Source organism: Alosa alosa, chromosome 13 (assembly GCF_017589495.1).
Source record: "Alosa alosa isolate M-15738 ecotype Scorff River chromosome 13, AALO_Geno_1.1, whole genome shotgun sequence".
NCBI classification, from domain to species: domain Eukaryota; kingdom Metazoa; phylum Chordata; class Actinopteri; order Clupeiformes; family Clupeidae; genus Alosa; species Alosa alosa.
Genome location: NC_063201.1, coordinates 6,235,791 through 6,256,384, shown reverse-complemented (window position 1 = coordinate 6,256,384; position 20,594 = coordinate 6,235,791). Strand labels below are relative to the sequence as shown.

At 43.0% G+C, this 20,594-nt stretch overlaps 1 protein-coding gene across 1 annotated transcript in view; it reads left to right on the top strand.

The window, feature by feature from the left end:
• The window catches only part of oxr1a (oxidation resistance 1a), a 142,358-nt gene that overhangs the window by 9,012 nt on the left and 112,752 nt on the right, over positions 1-20,594 (top strand). Inside the window, exon 2 of the mRNA XM_048261777.1 lies at positions 3,975-4,069. Coding sequence (XP_048117734.1) covers positions 4,053-4,069 — 17 coding nt within the window. The 5' untranslated portion in view covers positions 3,975-4,052. The remainder of the gene's footprint in view (positions 1-3,974; positions 4,070-20,594) is intronic.

Genomic DNA, 20,594 nt, shown 5'->3' with positions numbered 1-20,594 from the left:
GCTCTGCCGCTGTGCAAAAGGGGGCAAATAGGTAGTTTGTTTTCCCTTTTTTAGGGGGTGGGGGTGTGTGAGGGAGTGTGGGTAGGTTTGGGCTAGATGCGTAGGGCTAAAAATAGAAGCGAGGAGGCCATATTAAATCCTGTTGTTGTTGTGGTGGCTGACGTTGTAGCGCGTCTGCCATACAGACAAGCCTGGCAGGGCACCAGCTGCTTTGTTTAGTGTTTTGTTGTGTTTTTGCACGGCTTAAATGCACTCCTGCGTCCTTGGGAGTAAGGCAGCAAATGTTTGTCAGCAAATACTCTCTCTTTCTCTCTCACTCTCTTTCTCTCTCTCTCTCTCTCTCTGTCTCCTTCTCTCCGTCTCTCTTTCTGAGTGTGTGTGCTCCACAGGCATTTCACCCGCTCTGTCCACCAGCATGTGTCTCCTCAATTGCCCGACAACATGGCTGCCGCTGCCACCGCCACAACTCTGGTGGCTGTGTGGATGTTAATCACTCTGGTGGCCGTGTGGATGTTAATCGTTTTTGTCGTGGCGTCTGTCTGGTTAGAGACAATTAAGCCTCGTGCAGAAGGCCGTCTTTATGAGCATTAAGAGATGCGGAGCCGGCAAACCTCCCATGGTTGCAAACGCAACCCGCACACCCTGCGACAGCTGCAGCCATCGGACACAAGCTTTGCACTGGTTTCAGATCACAACTGTTGAGATTGCATTTCGTATTGGTGGAGCTGACGGAATGTAAATATCTCATTTGGGGCACTAAACACCCTCTGTGTAAGAGTGATAAGTAATACATATTTTTTATTTCAGCTACTTCTCAGTGTCGGTGGCTCCACTGCCTCCTGAGATCTGGGTGGCTCAGGCATGTGTTCCCTCTCTGATCTCGCTGATTTGCTCCAGTCGTGCTAGAGAACAGAGAGATGGAGATGAGATGAGTCACCTTCAGATGAGTTAGCAGAGAGAAAAAAAAACACACACATCCTCCGAACATAGTGTGCTTTCACTTTTGCACACACACACACACACACACACACACACACACACACACACACACACACACACACACACACACACACACACACACACACACACACACACACACACACACACACACACACACACACTCTCTCTCTCTCTCTCTCTCTGTCTGTCTCTATCAATTTATCTTGGATAAAGCACTAGAGCACTCAGAAATAAATAAAATGTTCCATAAAGAACAGATTTTATAACTGTAATTGCCCCAGACCGTTAAGGATCATTATGGTTTTTTTTTGCCCCTTTACAAGGCTCACTTGGATATTCTCCATAATCATGGCTATTCTCCATTATGTCATTTTCTACCAAGATGTCGACTGTGATCTCAATCCTTGTTAATCATAGCGTCCCCTCTTTGCAACCAAGTCCAGTACGTGCAGTCCTATCCTATTTGTATTGGACATGTAATCTTGATGTAATGAATAGAACATCATCATGTCTTGGCTCTGCTTTAGCCTGAGGCGTATTCAGTCCTTGAGTGGGAGATGAATGAATCCTGCATCCCTTCAGAGTACCTTCATCAGTGACATGTAGCGGGTGAATTGCCCATGTATGGCATGCTCAGACATCTGGGTGATCCTGCTCCACCAGTTCTAGATACATGCAAGCGAGAACGGGCCTTGATGAATCCCTCCACCATTGCACCTTTACTATACTTTTCTCCTCTCTCTCTCTTCCTCTCTTTCTCTCAACCCTCTCTCTTTCTCTCAATCTATCCATCTTCTCTGATGAAGCAGCAGACTTTCTTCCTGGTGCTGTCGCTGCCGCCGCTAGGTTCTGCCACCATGTGGGCATCAAGGCCCAAGTGACGGTGCGTTACGGGAACCCCCTCTGTGATGTTGACATTTGAAACAATGAGCCACCCTCATTTCCCCCTTGTCCCTCTCACAGCGCATTCAGCGGCCTCCGATGGCGCCCATAAAAAAGGCCAATGAAAGGGGCGCAATAGAAGAGATTACGGAGGTCTGGTGCGGAGGGGCGGCACGAAGAGCGTGCGGGGCAGGGCAGGGCAGCTGGTAATCACTGGCCTCTGACCCCGCTTGGCTCCGCTCATTACAGAGCGGGAGAGAGAGAGAGGCCCACGCACTGCCCCTCATTAATAAGAGAGTCAGATCTCGCTCTCTCTTCTTCTCCCTCTCTCTCTCTTTTTCTTTCTCTCTCTGCCTCTCTTTCTCTCTATATCTGTTCCTTTCTTCCTCTCTCTGCATCTCTGTCTCTCTCTTTTAACCTTTACATGAAAGTGCAAAGAGCCCAGGCTCCACAGCTCCAGCAGTTCCATCATAACATCTGTATGTGGATCCCCCGTTCCATGCTCTATTCTCCATTCATGGTAAAAGCCCATTAGTGTAGAGTTGGAGGATGTGTTTTATTTACCCAATCTAAAAGGTCAGAGGTGTCCATGATTATGGAAATAGAGGTTAAAAGGCGCAGTGACGCTGGTGACTGGTGGCTTCATTGTCTCTCGTCACCTGGAGGAGAAGTGATAGGGCAACCTGGATGTTTTGACCACACGGTCAGCTTGTGTTAGCAGATAGAATTGAGAGTGATGATTAAATGCCAGGAAATAGATATGTCGGTTTTCTTTGAATGTACTCTGTTTAACTGAAGAGGCTAGGTTAAGTAGACATGTCAGCAGTTTGGAGATCGGAAATGATATCACCAGTTAATTAGCAGAAACTGACTGAAAACCTGGAAATACATATCTGATATCTGGTTTCATATTTTCATGTGATAGCAGATCACAGTTAGCCTTTATTCTCCGTCTTGACTCCTTCTGTCCTTTTAGATGGGGGGAGATATATGGGTATGCTGTAGAATAGATTTTGGTAGATGCATGTAATGCTATCTCTTTGTGGAGGGAGGAGCATGCCCTGTAGTTTGCAAGTGAAAGGATGTCCTCCTTGCTGTTTAATTGCTGTGCCTTAAGCCTTGTTGCGTCGTGCTCACATCATGGCAGGGCTTCATCAGCAGGTGGCTGTTTGTCTTTGAACGAAGACTTCCTGCTGTTGTCAAGGTGCGTGACTACAGTTCTAATCCCCCTCCACCCTGCGCTCCTCCTCAGCCGTCGTCTCCGACGTCTCTGTAGTCTCCGACGTCTCTGTAGTCTCCGACGTCTCCGCTTCCATCTGCTTCTACTCCCCTCAGTCAGCAGGCAATTAGCTGATTGGGAGCTTGAAGGGGAAAGGGAGGGGGGGCAAGGGGATTGTTTACTGTTTACTCATAAACGCTGCTATTTGTTGACTTCAACCCTTCCCTAAACCTTTCCACGACTGTTGTTTGAATCTTTGTGCGAGGTAGGGTAAGAGATGGCGTCTTATGGCTCAGATGTTTCAGGTGTAGGTGTTGATCTTGACTTTTCATCAAAGAGATGTATCGGTCTGCAAGCTCAGACTGGGGGCTTAAAGACTTACAGAGAGGGCTGGATGAGTTTGGTCAGCTTCAAAATTGACTCTGTGACTGTTAAGTCATAGATTGTCGTAGGTGGTCATAACAACGGCATGATATATTTAACCAGAGACTTTCTAATGAGGAGACACAGCACTCAAAAAATCCTCCATAGAAATGCATATCCCACCCCTTCCTCAGCAAAACGTCGACATGTGAATACATTGAGCCAATCATGTGGTGTGATGTGAATACATTGAGCCAATCATATGGTGTGTTGTGAAGATATCTTGCCAATCATGTCTTGTGAACTCGACCGCTGGAGCAAGATTGATGTTGTGAAGCCATGCGCACGCGCATTTCTGCTGAGTAAGATGCCCGATGAGTGCCCAAAAGCAAAGTCCAGTTTCTTGTCCAGTTACAGCACACTATAAAGATAGCTTCTGGAAGTTACTGGGGGATATTGGGCAATCTAACATATCTCTCTGTCTCTCTCTCTCTCTCTCTCTCTCTCTCTCTCTCTCTCTGTCTGTCTCTGTTCTCATTCTCTTTTTAAGGGTTATTCTCTGAAGACGTTGTGCCTCACCTCAACCTGCAGAAGAAGCATTCCGACAGACAGCCGACACGTTGCAAACATGTTCAGCACCAAAAGGTCAGGATGATATCACAGTCTCTTTTTCTTTATCTCTCTCAATGCAATTCAATTCAATTCAAAATGCTTTATTGACATGAGAAATAAGACATTCGTGTTGCCAAAGCAGTCATACAAAGTATGGAGGGAACATGGAATAAGACACAGAAAAACTGTGTCTGTGTAGACATAGACATAAGTGTACACTATTTCTCTCTCTCTCTCTCTCTCTCTCTCTCACTCACTCACTCACTCACTCACTCACTCTCTCTCTCTCTCTCTCTCTCTCTCTCTCTCTCTCTCACTCTCTCTCTCTCTCTCACTCACTCTCTGTGGTTCCCATGTTTCCATATTTCTAAGCTAGAGTGGAATAGGAGAGCTGCTTTCTGACTGGCAGTCATGCCCCTCCCCATCTTTCTGACTGGCAGTCATGCCCCTCCCCATCTTTCTGACTGGCAGTCATGCCCCTTCCCCATCTTTCTGACTGGCAGTCATGCCCCTTCCCCATCTTTCCGATGCATTCATCCTGGTTTATTATGGTAAATAGGAACAGTCTTGAGGGAACTAAAAGGTCTAACGGTTCTGTAAATCTCCCCTTAAAAAGCTTGCAGCGAGATCGCTATCTGTGTTTGATTGTTTCTCCCTAGCTGTAAAATTGTTTGTAATAGTCACACTAAAGTAATTACAACAAGTAGTCAACATTCAGTTTTTCATTAGTTTCCTGTTCTGGCAGGCAAGCTAGTGGAGAGGAACACATTTCTCTCTCTCTCTTTCTCTCTCTCTCTGTCACACCATTTTATGATGCCAGGGAAATTTCCCCACAGATTTCCCCATAGTACACACATCCACGTACAAACACAAACAAAAAGCAAAAATACTAGGGCTGTCAAAATAACTGATTCATTTCGATTAATTATTTTGAGAAAAAATAACTGATTAAAAAAATGAGTGCAGATTAATCGATTCCGTATGACCTTTGACCCCGAGCCGTTCTAGTCAGTAAAAATTAGACTGTAAAATGAAGGAGAGAGAAAAGAAAACGTGCTGCCTGGATCATTGATTGGAACATTTACTTTTAAAAAACGACCTGATGGTGTTGATAAAAATAAAGTGTTGAAAATAAAGTCCTCTGCAATGTCTGCAGCAAGGAATTTGCATATCACCGGAGTTCATCGACTCTATAGTCACACATCAATGCAATGAAATAAGTGTTGACATTGAGGGGAGTGTTCATTTATTTTCATTGTGTCCCCTAGGTTATATCTGTGGCCTGAAATGCCTTGTATGTGAAAAAAAAAAACTTATTCCCAAAGCACTTTTGAATTTATTTCCTCAGCATATTAGGTCATATCATAGATTATTATGGCAATTATTTGAACACTGAAAATAATAATGAAAGAATTTTTGAACTTTAATGTCACTGATGCTGATTATTCAATGATTCATTTGAATTTAAATATTTAAAATGCTTTTACAGCAAAAATTATATATGCGATTAATTTAGATGAATTAATCACAGAGTATGTAATTAATTAGATTAATTTTTTTAATCGATTGACAGCCCTACAAAATACATACACAAACAAAAACACACACAAACACACGCACGCACATGCACACACATGCACACACACATACAGTGGACAGCAGTAATAGATTTTGCTTTTGCTTTGTTTTTGTTTACATTTTTTGCACCTGATTGTGAGCGGGCAGTTTAGAATTGCCTTCGTATTAATGGGTCAGTGCGTGTACCCTCACTTGTATGCATGGTGTGTAAACATGCACTCGCACACATGCACATTTAATCAGCAATGCAGGGAAGTAATTAAGTCTATAGGGATGCAGCGGCCTATGATATTGATGAAGAAGTCTGAATTGGCTGACTATGGGTTTACATGGAAGATGAAAATATTATTCAGTGCAAATCCTCCATCATGCATTATACATGCATCATTGAAAGCACATGGCCCCAGTGTGCATGGTTTCAACAAAACAAAGGTTAATTTTATTAGCGGCTGCATAATTCTGTGTGCTATAACTGTTGAAATGGCTGGAAACCAGGCTTGGATTACCCTGAATGTTCAATGCAACAAGACCAACAGGATCTTCTCAGTATGCACAACAAAAACCCTTATGCTAAACAATTGCTAAATTAATGAAGGATTGCATTGTCCATATTAACCCCGCTCCATTTGGGTGCAAATCCCTCTGGTGAATGCATTCTTTTGGATTCACGTTCAACATCAGCCCAGCAAGATTAGTACCCCATTTGTGTGTGCCTTAGGCTGTGAGTATTGGACTAATCCCAAGGACTAATTGTTGCACGCTACAGAACTGGGGAAAGTATAAACATGCGGCTAAATCAAGTCTGTAAAACAGATAACATAATGCAGATATCGGTGGTCTACTGAAGATAGCATAATGTTGCGTTTTCATGAGTGAAATACAAAGCTGTGGAATGTTAAAAGCAGGATATTATGAACACGGCAGGAAGAATTTCAAAAGTAATTTTGCCTCTCTGAAAATATAATGAAACCCATTTCAATTATGTTAATTTGGAGAGAATGTTTTTGTCATTGTGCATGGCATAAAAAGGCCTATGCATTTAATGGCCTTCACCTAGAGACAGGGGAAGACAATGAAATCAGCGTTGACTCTATCCGCCACGGCGCGGCTGTCACTCAGCACACAGTGTGTCGCACGGCCTCCAACTCGGCGATGGTGAAATAACAGGGTGCCGTTTTGCGTAGCAGCCTCCATCAGATGTGACACTTGCCCTCTAATCAAAGCGCCACTGATGTTGCAGGGCAGTGTCACCTCTCATGGTCGCTACATATAACCACACATGCATACACGCGCACACACACACACACACACAGATGCACAAATACGCACGCACACACAGATGGACAAATACACACGCGCACATATGCATACAGTATATATTCATGCACTCGGGCTGATGAAATAATGGGCCCATTATAATGCAGGTGGTGCCAGTCGGAGTGGAGAAATGCATGATGGGAATGGGCTGCGACCCCTTTGCCTTTGCACACGTGCTGTGAAATGAATCAGACAGTACATGGCTTTTCTCTCCTCCTTCACTTTCTCTCTCTCTCTTTGTTTCATCCTACCACCCTGTGGGAGCTTATTGTGGTCATCAAGCACGTCCGAGAAATTGCATTATACATGAAATGCAAAAAACGTTTTCAGGTTGGATTGATTGCTGTTGCCGGGTCAAATACTCTTTGCCACCACAGCACAGTACGGTTAATGTGTTTGACAGAATATATAATTTAGATAGATAAAAGAAAGAGAGACATTTGAGTTGTTTGGAGTGGATACAGCAGTGCTTGGTGAGACCCCGATGACTGCATACTGTATACTGCTGTTGGATGGGCCATTTGTCTTGTGTTTGTGACCACTGGTTGGCAGATTGGTGGTTAGCGTGCTTTTTCAAGTTAATTTGGGTAGGGGCTTCTGAATGTGTTTTTACCTTGGATTTTGGGACAAGGGATTATAACATCTAATCCTGTGTATTAATGTAATGCTTTCACAGACACTGCAAATGCACACACAGTCAATTTCATCTAGCACTGAATATAAATGTAGATGTATATTGTTTTATTAACTGTGTACAAGCATGTGTTCTCATCCCAGTAGCCAGTGTAAGGGCACCTAGTTCAGTTAGTGCCCCTTTATTTGGGAGGAGGAGACAAAATGCAGATTTGCACATGATATGACTCCAGTCCCAGCTCCCGAAAAAGAGAGTCGTTGGAGCTGAGGCCTTTTCAAGCACACGCACACACACACACTGCACACACACACACACACACACACACACACACACACACACACACACACACACACACACACACACACAGTACACACACACACACACACACACACACAGTACACACACACACACACACACACACACACACACACACACACACACTACAGTGGAAGAGGACACAGTAAACGTGACGTGGAAACACACACACCCTAATCACACTTTCAATATTCATCCGCTGTCACACAGCACAGCACACACACACACACACACACACATACACAGACAGACACATGCACGCGACACACACACAGTACACACACACACACACACACACACACACACACACAGTACACACACACACAGTACAGACACATGCACAGTACACACACACACACACACACACACACACGCACACAGACACACACACACACGTACAGACACACACACACACACGACACAGACACACACACACACACACACACAGTACACACGCACACACACACACACCCGCACACATGCACACACACACAACATAACACACACACACAGTACACACACACAAGACACACACGCATACGCATCTAATAGTACACACGCACGCACGCACACACACACAGTACACACACACACACACACACACACACACACACACACTGATACCCTCCACCGAGCCACCAGAGATTTTTGCAGCCAATATATACTGATACACATACAGTACACACACACACACACACACACACACACACACACTGCGACTTTAATTAAAAGTCTTTCATTAAACCTTAATCAGTTGAGCGGCTGACATATGACTCCTCCTTCGATTCTATTGGAATGAAGTCTGGAAGAGAAGTGTATGTAATAAATCGCAGCACTTGCAGGGAGAGAGCACATTAACTTAGTTTGCTTGCGAGTTCATTTAGCCTCCTGCCTTCCCAACGCCGCGCTCTGTTTTATTGTTATGGATAGGCAGGACGATGCACCACTGGCCAGTTTAATCGTTCGTGTTTACACATGGTCATTAAAAAGTAACTGGATCTTGGTTAAATTGAATTCTTTCGTCAGAGGAGATCGTTGATTAAGCGCCACGTTGTAGTTTAAGCAACTCATTAAAACTTAGCCCCATCTCACACAGACACTCACACAAACACACACACACTGCCATAAATCTTATGCAGGGAACAAACATAAACAATGGGTGGGCATCAGTACAGTTCAGGTTCAGAACAGAGCAGAAATGTGGAGTTAACTTGGACATAAACTGCTGTGACCTTGTGTCCTTGCTCTTGTGTCCTTGAAACAACACTCTATACATATACATATACTGTACACATATATTGGAGGGAGGAGGGTTACTGATCAGACAGAGGTCTGAGTAGGAGAGATAACTGTGGTCCCTGTTGGCTCGAGACCCGAATAAGACATTTACTTAGAATACATGGGGTTTACTACCTGGTCGTCCCGCCATAGACATTTAGCATTATAGGCTGTTTTGCATCCATTGCAAATAAACATGCAATTTGAAAGTCTGGGATTGGGGAGAGCACTAAATGGTCTACTTAATAGGCATGAAGCCGAACCTTTAGATGAAAAACACTCTTTAATAATAAAAAAAATAAACCGCTAATTAAGTTTACTTTTGACCATCAAAAAATCGCCTGTAACTCCATGATGCAAGGACGTATCAGGAAGGTATTTGGCTGAGCAACGGAGGTTAATATGTTCTATGCTTTGTCTAAATTATGTCTGTCTATCGTTATTATACTCGGAGAAAACTGGAATGTTTCATTCGTCCCCGTTTCAATCATCCCGGTTGTACCCTACCCATAGTGCATACAGTATGTGTGGATAGAAGACATAGGTATGACTTTGAAACACCTCTACTTTCTCGACTTTGGTTGATGATTTCCTCTCCCCTCCAATCCATTCATGCAGAGAGGAGCTGTGAGTAAGCTTGGTGCTGCTGCTGCTGCTGCTGTGTCTGCTTTGGCCTGTTGTGATATCTCCGTAGCTTTGAGTTGAGCTGTCAGGCTGCCGGCTATAATTGGCATCAGTGTGGGCAGTAATGAAATTACAGGAATATGAGTTGAGCTCATTAGTGTCCAAATATGGATAGGAGCTGCAAACCTACTTTGAGTCTGTCTTCTTCCTCCTCACCCGGGCCGACTGATGTTGCCATGCTGAAATAAAGGCTGGAGAACTTCAGCATCATCGAGAACAGCAAAGATGTCTAGTGTTGCTTAGAGTAGGACCCTTTATCTTCCACCATTGTGACAGTTGTTTTGTTTGAGGCTGATATTGCCTCAGGCGTCATCACCATCTTGATGAGGAGGAATGTCTCTTCCCTCACTTTGTTTTAGCTGTCTGGATTGTCTCACCCTATGGGTGTCTGCCCGTGGGGGGGGCAGTGTTAACACTGTCCAGAAGGCTCTAGAAGTGTCTCTTCTTAAGCCACAGAGGGCCTATCCAAACGGCTCGCTTTGGGCGGCAATGCTGACGAGGAAGAATCAATTGCTTATGAAAAACGCAACACCAGAATGACATTGGCCTCTTTGCACTGATCTTGACCTTCATTATGTGCGATTACCAATGCTAAGCACCTGACTGATGGTGCTGCAGCTTTGGCATGTTGACATCAAGGGCCTCGAGTTCCCATTAGTTATGTATGCAAGAGGAGGAAGCATTCTCTAGGGATGTTTAACCCCCTGCATGGACATGTTTGTCCAATCAGGATGAAGAGAGCCTGCCACCCCCCCCTCTGGTACCGCATTGCCCTGCCAGTCTGTTCTGACCTTGAAGAGTTGCATGACACAAGAGTTTGCCGATAGAATCTCAAAGACATGCCCCCATCTCTTCCCTTCTCCTCCCCACCAATCAAAAGACTTCAGAGCCAATCAAACAGGGCAGAAACAGGGCAAACAGGGCAGAAACAGGGCAAACAGGGCAGAAACAGGGCAAACAGGGCAGAAACAGGGCAAACAGGGCAAACAGGGCAAACAGGGCAGAAACAGGGCAGACAGGGCAAACAGGGCAGAAACAGGGCAGACAGGGGCAGAAAACAGGGCATTTTCACACCGTTACTTATCTTCACCAGGGAGATTTTGATGAGCTTGTTTTATGTGGAATTGGTGTTTGATTGACCACAGGTTGTTTTTACAGTGTACAATGCACAGTGATTGGTCATGCTTTGAGGTATTATATTCAAGCGCTGGGAACCATGATTGCTTCAGGAAAGAACATGGGAAAACCCATGGAACGTGTGCATTCAAATGTATTGACTTAGTGGCTTTAATCTGAAAAAAAGTGGTGTTAAAATATAAAAACAAACAGGATGCTAGACAAACGGTATATTTAACTTCAAAAAGGGGTGGATAAACCTCACTTTAATCTGGTGTGAAAATGACTGTAAGCTGGCAGCAGAAACCAAAAGTGCTTTTCACTCTGTTTAGGTTTGTGAGTGGTTTCACTAATTACGTGTCCTCGTTTGAGGGCAGGAACTTGGCATAGACACTAACACTACCAGTTTTCAAAAAAGGCAGTGTCCATATTGGGCTGTGAGGGAAAATGCTCATGAGGTACTCACACCAGCATTATTTCAACTCTTAAAATACCACTCTGTGTCACACAGTGACAGAAAGGAAGTGCACTAAGAACACCTTAAATATTACGAAACGCCTACACGGGCCTCAAAATAATCTTAATGCAACAGTGTAAATCTGGCTTCAACAGAGAAGAATTGGGCCATAAATTGAATGCCTGTGACGACTTGAGTCACATCAAGCTCATGCTTATGAAAAGCCTCCAAAAGTAGTATTTTCCACCATAATGTTTTTGACAGGGCTCACTGATACAATACTCTAGATGAACACAGTTACATTACATTTATCCATTTAGCAGACGCCTTTATCCAAAGTGACTTAAAGGAGGAGTGAACGGTGTAAATATCAGATTGCTCAGGGTGGGAAAAGTATGATATCATTTGTCATACAGGATGCAAGTTGTCCTCTAGATCGTTCTTATCTGGAAAGAACCCCCCCCCACACACACACACACACACACACACAAACACTAATCTGTGTTCCTCCATCTCCGAACTGAATGTTTCGCAAACCTCTGTGGGGCCAATGTACGAAGACAGCGTTTTCTGTCTACAGAAAGTGAACGCTGTGGCTTGCCATATTGCATGAAAATGACTAAGATTTCAATTCATCAGGTAATTAGCGCTCATCACCACCTGTCACCACCCCATAACTTAATTTATGGTGCCCACAACTGAATGGTATAATTCAATCACAAATGCAGTTGAATGAAGTCAACCGATGACAACAAGGAATCAAAAGTTTACCGATCATGAAATAATACAATACATGATAATAAGATGTCAACAAGCAGAGAGTTAATGCAGAACAGTAACTCCACTCCAAAAATACACACACTATGTGCCTGAAATAGCAAGTGGGAGACTATCATTTTTTCATAAATGATAAAGAAGTGGGTTGTGGTGGAAGGATGAAATGTGGAGGTGCGGTGATCAAAGGAGGCCTGATGCAAACTGAAGTGGCTTCCCCTTACCAAGCGGTCCCAGTGGGTCTTTTCCCCTCTTTCAGGAGAGCAGGAAGCCTCATGTGTGCTGAATACTGAGATGGTAACGGGAGATGCATTTCAGAACAGAAATGCATTTCTCATGGGAGCAGTTGGCGTTTCTTTTATTTCCATAGAGGACAGTTTCAGATAAATAAAGAGCATTTATATTGTCATGTCACCAACACTCAGGAATGTGTGTTCGAAATGCAGTATGTATTTCTTTGTATGCTTCATATATATTTTCATCACGCATCTCAAACACAATTATTAAAAAAAAGAATCAAATTCAAATTAGTCTCCTTCAAAGACCAACGTTTGCTCTATATTGATCGGCCACATCAGAAGTGTTGGCTCTTTAGCCCATGACATTGGTACAAGACTCTAAATGGACTTCCTGTTATGCTTTGGGGGGGAAGATGCATGTTGACAGACAGAAAGAGAGGGCTGGTGGGTAGTGGTCATGTTTTGGCCAAGAGTGATTCAAACCGTCGGCTACTGTATGTTGAACGCATAGACAGGCACGGCCAAGAGTGATTCAAACCGTCGGCTATGTTGAACGTCATAGACAGGCACTGCCAGGAGCGATTCAAACCGTCGGCTACCTGTCTGTTGAACGCATAGACAGGCACGGCCAGGAGCGATTCAAACCGTCGGCTACTGTCTGTTGAACGCATAGACAGGCACGGCCAGGAGCGATTCAAACCGTCGGCTACTGTCTGTTGAACGCATAGACAGGTACGGCAGCTTTCCTCCCGTGGCTGCTGGTTGTGTCACAAAGGAAACCAGGCAAGTAGTAGTATCTGGCAAAGCTGTTTTTTTTCAAGTAGTGCATTTGTTTCATCTTCTCACTATGTTGCCAGTTCTCACCGGTGCTTTGCCAAGCTCAAAGATCCAGCTGTTGCACTGCTTTCTTATGCTTTTATTCCACCATGGATTTTTCGTTTTCCTTTGTACTTCATAGACAATATGTCCTTTTTGGAGATGTTGAAACACATGATAACTAACAGAACAGAACTGTCCCTTGAAGTGTGGCAGCCATTAGAAGTGTTTGGGGAGAAAATGAGTCACCTGTTTCGAAGTGCACTGAATCACTGAGCACAGCTGAGAGAACAGCCTCTCTCTAACATGTGAAATCCTGTTGTGCTTGTAAACTTGGCTCTGAAGGTGTGGAATTTTCTCAGTATTTACAATTACACTTTATTAAGTAGTTTGACCATTAGCTATAGGTTTTTCCGTATGTTACTTGTCCATACAGTACATTCTAAAAGAACACTGAAACACTTAACACTCCGTAATTCATATCCATTTGAAAGAAAAAATAATTGTGAATGATACTGAAGGAATGTGAAGGCCATGATTATGAAATGAAATTGCACCACTTTTAAGTAATGCATCGCAAGACCATATGCACATAAATGTGTCAGGCACTTGAAAGGAAAGCGTTCTTAAAACTGGAAAAAGAAAGGGGCAGCAATCCTCCAACTTTAATAAAAATTGCAGGGCTCCAAATTGCTATAAAGTGGTTTGGCTTTATGTGAAGCTGTCGAATATAGAAGCCTTACGGCGAAAGCTCATGATTAGCTACTGGCCTGGGAGAAGCTTTAGTAGTGTCCCTCCCTTACCTTCAATTACCTTACCTTGTCTCATCCTGTCCCTCTTCCTTACCTTCCATTACCGTACCTTGTCTCATCCTGTCCCCTTACCCACCATTACCTTACCTTGTCTCATCCTGTCCCCTCTTCAAAATGAACCAGGCTCTTTTCTTAGTTAATTTGTACCTGCAAGTTCCAAACATAAACCAAACTTTAATGAAGTCCAACGTCCAACGTCCAACCCCCCCCCCAGGCTTTAGATTGTTTCACCTTCAGAAAGGACAGTGTGAAGCTGCATGGTGATGGAGGGGGAGGCGTGTGGAGAGCTGGGATGCTGTCCACTAATCTCACACTGAGGGGGGCGCTCATGCCAGCCCCTCACATCCCATCACATACCCCCACCCTTGTACTAATGCTGTACAAATCCAATTGGGTTCATTCAGTAAGATCTGCTGCATGGCATAATGGTTTCGAAAAACCAACCATTTAGCATCTCAAACTATCTCCAATGAGATCTTGTAATCATCCGTGAAGTTTCAAAAATCCACCCCAATCTCATGAATTGGATGTCTTGTTACTTTTTGGTCTGCATACTTTTTGATTCTATAATGCTTGAATGCATTTGGGTTGGCCATTGGTTCCAAACGCATGGTTTTACCAGGGCTCCCACTTTCAATGTGACATGTTTTTCCTATTTTTTATTTTTGTTTTTGCTGGATTATCTGTTGATGTTGTCCTTCTGTTTCTGGCCTGACAAATGGAAACGGGTTTGGGGCGTGTGGACGTGTTCCCTCTGGGGGCTAACAGGTTAACAGGCTGACAGGTTAAGCGTGGCTGGTGTTTTAACCCCGGCCCATTGCACCGTAATTCAGCCTCGCAGCATGGCCACCGGCTGATGCAATTTTTATGCTTCTGCATTTAGAGCTCCAGTGTGCCCCCCCCCCCCACCCCCCCCCCTTCTTTTTACGGGATTACTTTCCGGGGCTCCATTTCAAACTTCAAAGGCAAAACGCTTTAGCATCGCTGGAGGTCCTGTTGGAAATAGCACTCGCCCGCATGCACTGTTCTCCTCTGTTTGTCAGGCAGCATTTTGCTCACTTTTTAAAGCTTTTGTTGTCAGCAAAGCAGACTGTATTCCTCTTGCTATGATTCGTCTCTGCCCCTTTCCTAGCTTTTTAAAACTTATGGTAATTAGGTAGCGGGGTGCATTTTAGGATAGCTTGTCCAGTATGCCTCTATTATGGCATTTGTCAACATAAATTTCATCTTTGAGGCCTCTCCTGTCAAACCAATGTGCGACCTCTAACCAGGCCTCTGTCTGCCAACCCAGCATGCCCACTGCCCAGGTGCCAGGAGAATGATCCTCACTAGGTGCCAAGGGGCTTGGCATCCTAGGGTGAACATCTTGGAATAGTCAAATGAACGTCTACTTTCATTAGTCCCCCTGAAACAACTGTTGTGTTCAAGGGTGTCTGTAGGTGAACCGCCATGCTGCTTGCTGCTGGCACTTCCTAGGATCTCCTCTTAGGCATCACTTTGGCATTAAAAGCAATGTACAAGCAGCACAAACATTTTTTTTTTTTTTTAAAGGACCTGCAGCATCTGTTTTTATTACCCTTGTATTTTTAGTTCATTAAACAAACCTCGTAAACATGCTTCCATGGAGTCTCTGTCTTTGTTTTCGTTTTAGACCTCCCTTGCTGATGCTTGGTGGAACACCTTGTCAGGCATTGTGTGTGTGTGTGTGTGTGTGTGTGTGTCTGTGTGTGTCTGTGTGTGTCTCTGTCTCTGTCTCTCTGTCACTGTCTCTGTCTCTGTGTGTGCGCGCATGTGTGTGCGTGTGTGAAAGTGTGTGTGTTTTGAGCGTGGTAATTGGTGTTGTGAAAACGGGGCTGTTCCAATTACGTATCCTCTGAATCAAGTCTTTCTCTCATTCTCTTCCTCATCTCTATTTCTTTTCATCTGATTCGCTGTCTCTTTTTCTCAGTGTGTGTGTGTCAACACCAGGCTTGTGCACAATTCAGAATTGAATTGAGAATGACTCCTAAATTCCAATTCAATTCTTGGTCAAAAAAGGTCAAAAACAGGATGTAGAATTACAATTCGAATTTGAATTAAAGGAAGTAGAATTTAAATTCAATGAAATTCGAAGAAATTCATATACATAATTTAAGGGTAGTGTTTAACAATGAAGCCTCACAGTATATGTCAGATATATGATAGCATTAAACACACATTTTGTAACTTAAAAAAGTAACAAATTATATTTCCACACTGTAAAACATAATAGTTTTACTTACTTAAAATGTTCTAGTAAGTAGAATTCAGGTTTTGTCTCTTGTTGAGATTACTTGCGTAAAATGAGTGTTACTTCATTTTGAGGTAGAAAAGTAAACAATCAAGTAAACTATACTTGAATTGCTGAAGTTTGTACTACACTGTAAAATTAGTTTATAATCTTACTTCACCTGTTAGTTTTGAAAAGCATGCAAACTGTTGTCCTTGCAATTCCCATTCCAGATTTGTCTGTAATGTCAAGTTGTGCAAACAAATGCTCACTTAGTGTAGTGCATTTACAGTACACATAATTGCTATTTCAACTAACTTGGTCATTACAATTACAAGTAAAGTATACTGTATGTTGTACACAACAGGTGTATTGAAGTTGTGCTAACTAATGTGACAAAATGCATTTCCAGAATACCACAGACCCGACCTACATATTGTTAAAGGGATCACATATTAATCTTTACTGAAATTCAATCTTAAGTTACAATAACAAAGTGACAGTGACACTAAAGGCCATATGTAGTGTTGTTGTGTAATTGATATGTGATTTATATTGATACATCACCCCATCAATGACTATCCAAAACAGACCAAACCTGTGAGTAGAACTAGTGCTGACAGTTATAGACAGACACAGATCTGTATCTGGAAAACATACATACAGATACCCTGTCTCTGCTAAGTTACTGAAGCTATCTCTGCTAAGTTACTAAGGCTAAATGTAAGCTTGATTAGGATTTTTATGGGTGCTCTCCTTGCAACTTATGTTGCTACTAGAAGGATGTTAGTGGCTGTCCATTAAATGGCACTCTCCTCTCTGGTCAGGATATTAATATCAACCCCAATGCCTTCACAACATCATGGATACACTGAAAGGCAGAAATCAGGCCAAGTCCTGACTCACTGTGGACATCAAACATTGAGGTTTCCCTGGCCCGCTGGACAAACCCAGGTGTGTGCTACATATTGGTAGTACATAGAGGAGCCTCCCCTTCATTGTGCAGTACTTTCAGAGGGTAGTAACATGTTGCTGATGTTCTACCCACAGCATTAGAGTGCTGATGTTCTACCCACAGCATTAGAGTGTTTTGGATAGTCATCTACTTGATGGTGCGATGCATCCACATAAATTACACACCAACAGTATATATAACCGTTAGTGTCACTGTCACTTTATTGTAATTTCAGATTGATTTTCAGTAAGAATTAATATGTGATATCTTCACAAATATGTGGGCCAGGGAGGTGGCATTCTGGAAATGCACTGTAGGAAATGTAACATCAGTTAGCACACCTTGTGTTTAATACACAATATACTTTACTTGTAATGACCAAGTTAGGTTAAATAGGAATTCTCCTTAGTGTATACTACACAAAGTAAGCATTTGTTTGCACAACTTGGAATTCCTATTCCAGATTTGTCGGTAATTTCAAGGCAATCGGTTTGCATGTTTTTTTAAACTAAGGTTAACTAACAGGTTAAGTAAGGTTAACTAACTAACTAACTTCACAGTGTAGCAAAACTTAAGCAATTCAAGTATAGTTTACTTGATTTAAATGATCATGTTCACTTTTCCACCTCAACATTAAATTACTCCTTTTAGCCAAGTAATCTCAAAAAGCAAAATCAACATAATCAACAAAAGACAAAAACTGAGTTATACTAACTAAACATTTTAAGTAAGAATACAGTGTGTTATATTATTTCGGAACTGTAGCTATTCAATTTTACAGTGCAAACTAACTTTCCCAAAACTGAATGCATGTGAGATTCAACATATTCTTCCTGTTGTGTGACTGTGGAGTTGCTTTGAATGGCCATGAATTTAATTCCACTTCTTGTCATTCCAATTCCAATTCCAATTCAACTTCCTGTGGGGCGGAGCCAATTCAATTCAAATTCCAATTCGTGAATTGAATGGAGATCCATTTTAAAATTCGGAATTTTTTTTTTGCACAAGCCTGGTCAACACACTCTCATCCTGCCGAGCACATCATTTCAAACCTCATAGCGGCCCACATTAGTAGGGCATGGCGTGTCACGGTGAGAACCCCCAATCGTCTGCCCGTGGCCACCCCAGCTGTGACAGTGCAGCGCTGCGTGTCCATTGTCATGTCCCCCTTTTGCTGACTGCCACTCCACTAGTTTTCCCCCCTATCATTTCGGCAAACAGACAAAAAGGATCTTTTCTTTCTTTTCTGTCCGAGCCATTTATCCATTTGTATTGGCATCCATTTATGTAAGTGGGCTTCGCTCTTAGTTTTGGTTCACTCTCTCTGTGTGCAGTCCATTCCCCCTGACTGCATCTCTTTATAAGCACAGACATTAGAACCCTGTAGTGTGATCCATCAAAGAAGTGATCCGTCGCCCAGATTTCTCTGGCTAAGTCTCGGAGACCCACGGCTATTTGTTTCATGCTACAAACTAAAAGGGCAAACAATGTATTCCACTAGCTTTTTGAAGGTCGGTGTCTTGGCCATGATGATGACTCAAGATGCATTACTCATCTGAAACTAGCTCTTTCTGGATGTGCCTCTGCAACCAAATGGGCCTTATTACGAGGGACACTCAGTCGCACCCCCACCGTCTCCCTGTGATGCGGGCCGGTGAGGGGAGAGATGAAGGCAGCGTAATAGTCCAGTAGTGTCCTGCTTCAGCCTTCCCACACACTAATTACGGAGCTGTTGAATGGGCTGTGCTCCATTCCCTTTTAAGTTCTCAAAGCTGGACTTGAAATGTGTCAGGCCTTATCATGGAGCAAAGGATGTTTGTTGAGAGTGAAAGAGTGACAAGACTAGAGGTCAGCTGATCTGTTTTGCCAATATATTTGTCCAGATTAGGGTTTTTTAAAGTAATTTATTGTATAATTCTATCATTCCATGCACATTTCAATCTAATACATTTTGAGTAAACACTGATGATTGAGGGAATTTTGGCAGATGTTTTTTGGCAAATGTTTGTTTTAGTAGGCTGCATGATAGTTAATGGTTAACTGTCCAGAAGCAAGTTTTCTTTATTTTAGCTGACAGACACTGTTACTAGCCAAATGGCCATAATGATAGCAAGTGATAAGTTAACGCAAAAATAATGAAAATAATATAAAAAAAAAATAATGACTGTTTACTTTTAGGCCTATTCTATAGCCTGCTGCTTAGTATCTGCTATAATGAGGACTACACAGACCACTATTGATGGTGTCATAAAGGCTATGTAGGACAGCTAGACCGTAGACACATTTAATTACTCTTTTGCTTGATGTTTCGACAAATTGCTTGTGTTTTTGCGTTCACACAGACATCACTCTTTGCCATTTATGAGGCGCACTGTCATCATCAACTCTAGTTAAATGTAATCACTCTTTTTTGCCATCAATACTAAACGTATAAGCTTTTAAACGTTTTTTAAACGTTTTTTTCCATCATCATTACTAAACGTATACGCTATGTGTGTCTGAACAAGACGCTGCTGCAGTGTGTGCTTGCCACTCCCCACACAGCCTCTGAGGGAGAAATTCTCTGGTACCAAAAACAGAATTGATAATGTCAGAGGTTATCAATACTACTGTCTCTAATAATTTAGCCCCAGAGCCCGTTATAGGCTGGTTGAAGGCTCGCTATCAATGCAGTTGCTAAGTAGCCCAAGATTGGTTGGATTTTCTTTCTAAAAATAATTTCATATCTAACCAATTTAATAGGGCTTTAAAAAAAGATAAGAAATTAAAGTGTAACTCTGGAGTAAAACCAACCTATAGTCTATCTATGGTAGTCAACAACTTCAAACCTTTGAATCGTCAAATCAGTGGGCACGTTCGATCATGCAGCGCTCTGCAGATCTGGCTGAATCTTTCAATACAACCATGCCTTACGTTTAGCCAGATCTGCACAGCGATTCGATCGAACAAGTAAGTATAAGTATACTCTTTTGATCCCGTGAGGGAAATTTGGTCTCTGCATTTATCCCAATCCGTGAATTAGTGAAACACACTCAGCACACAGTGAACACACAGTGAGGTGAAGCACACACTAATCCCGGCGCAGTGAGCTGCCTGCAACAACAGCGGCGCTCGGGGAGCAGTGAGGCCTTGCTCAAGGGCACTTCAGCCATGCCTACTGGTTGGGGTTCAAACCAGCAACCCTCCGGTTACAAGTCCGAAGCGCTAACCAGTAGGCCACGGCTGCAATTTGGCAATTTTTGACGATACCAGACCAGGAAGCCATGGAATTTTCTTCCTACAGATACAGGTCTTGTTATAACCTTTCTGTACACTGTCAAAGTTTACAGTACTTC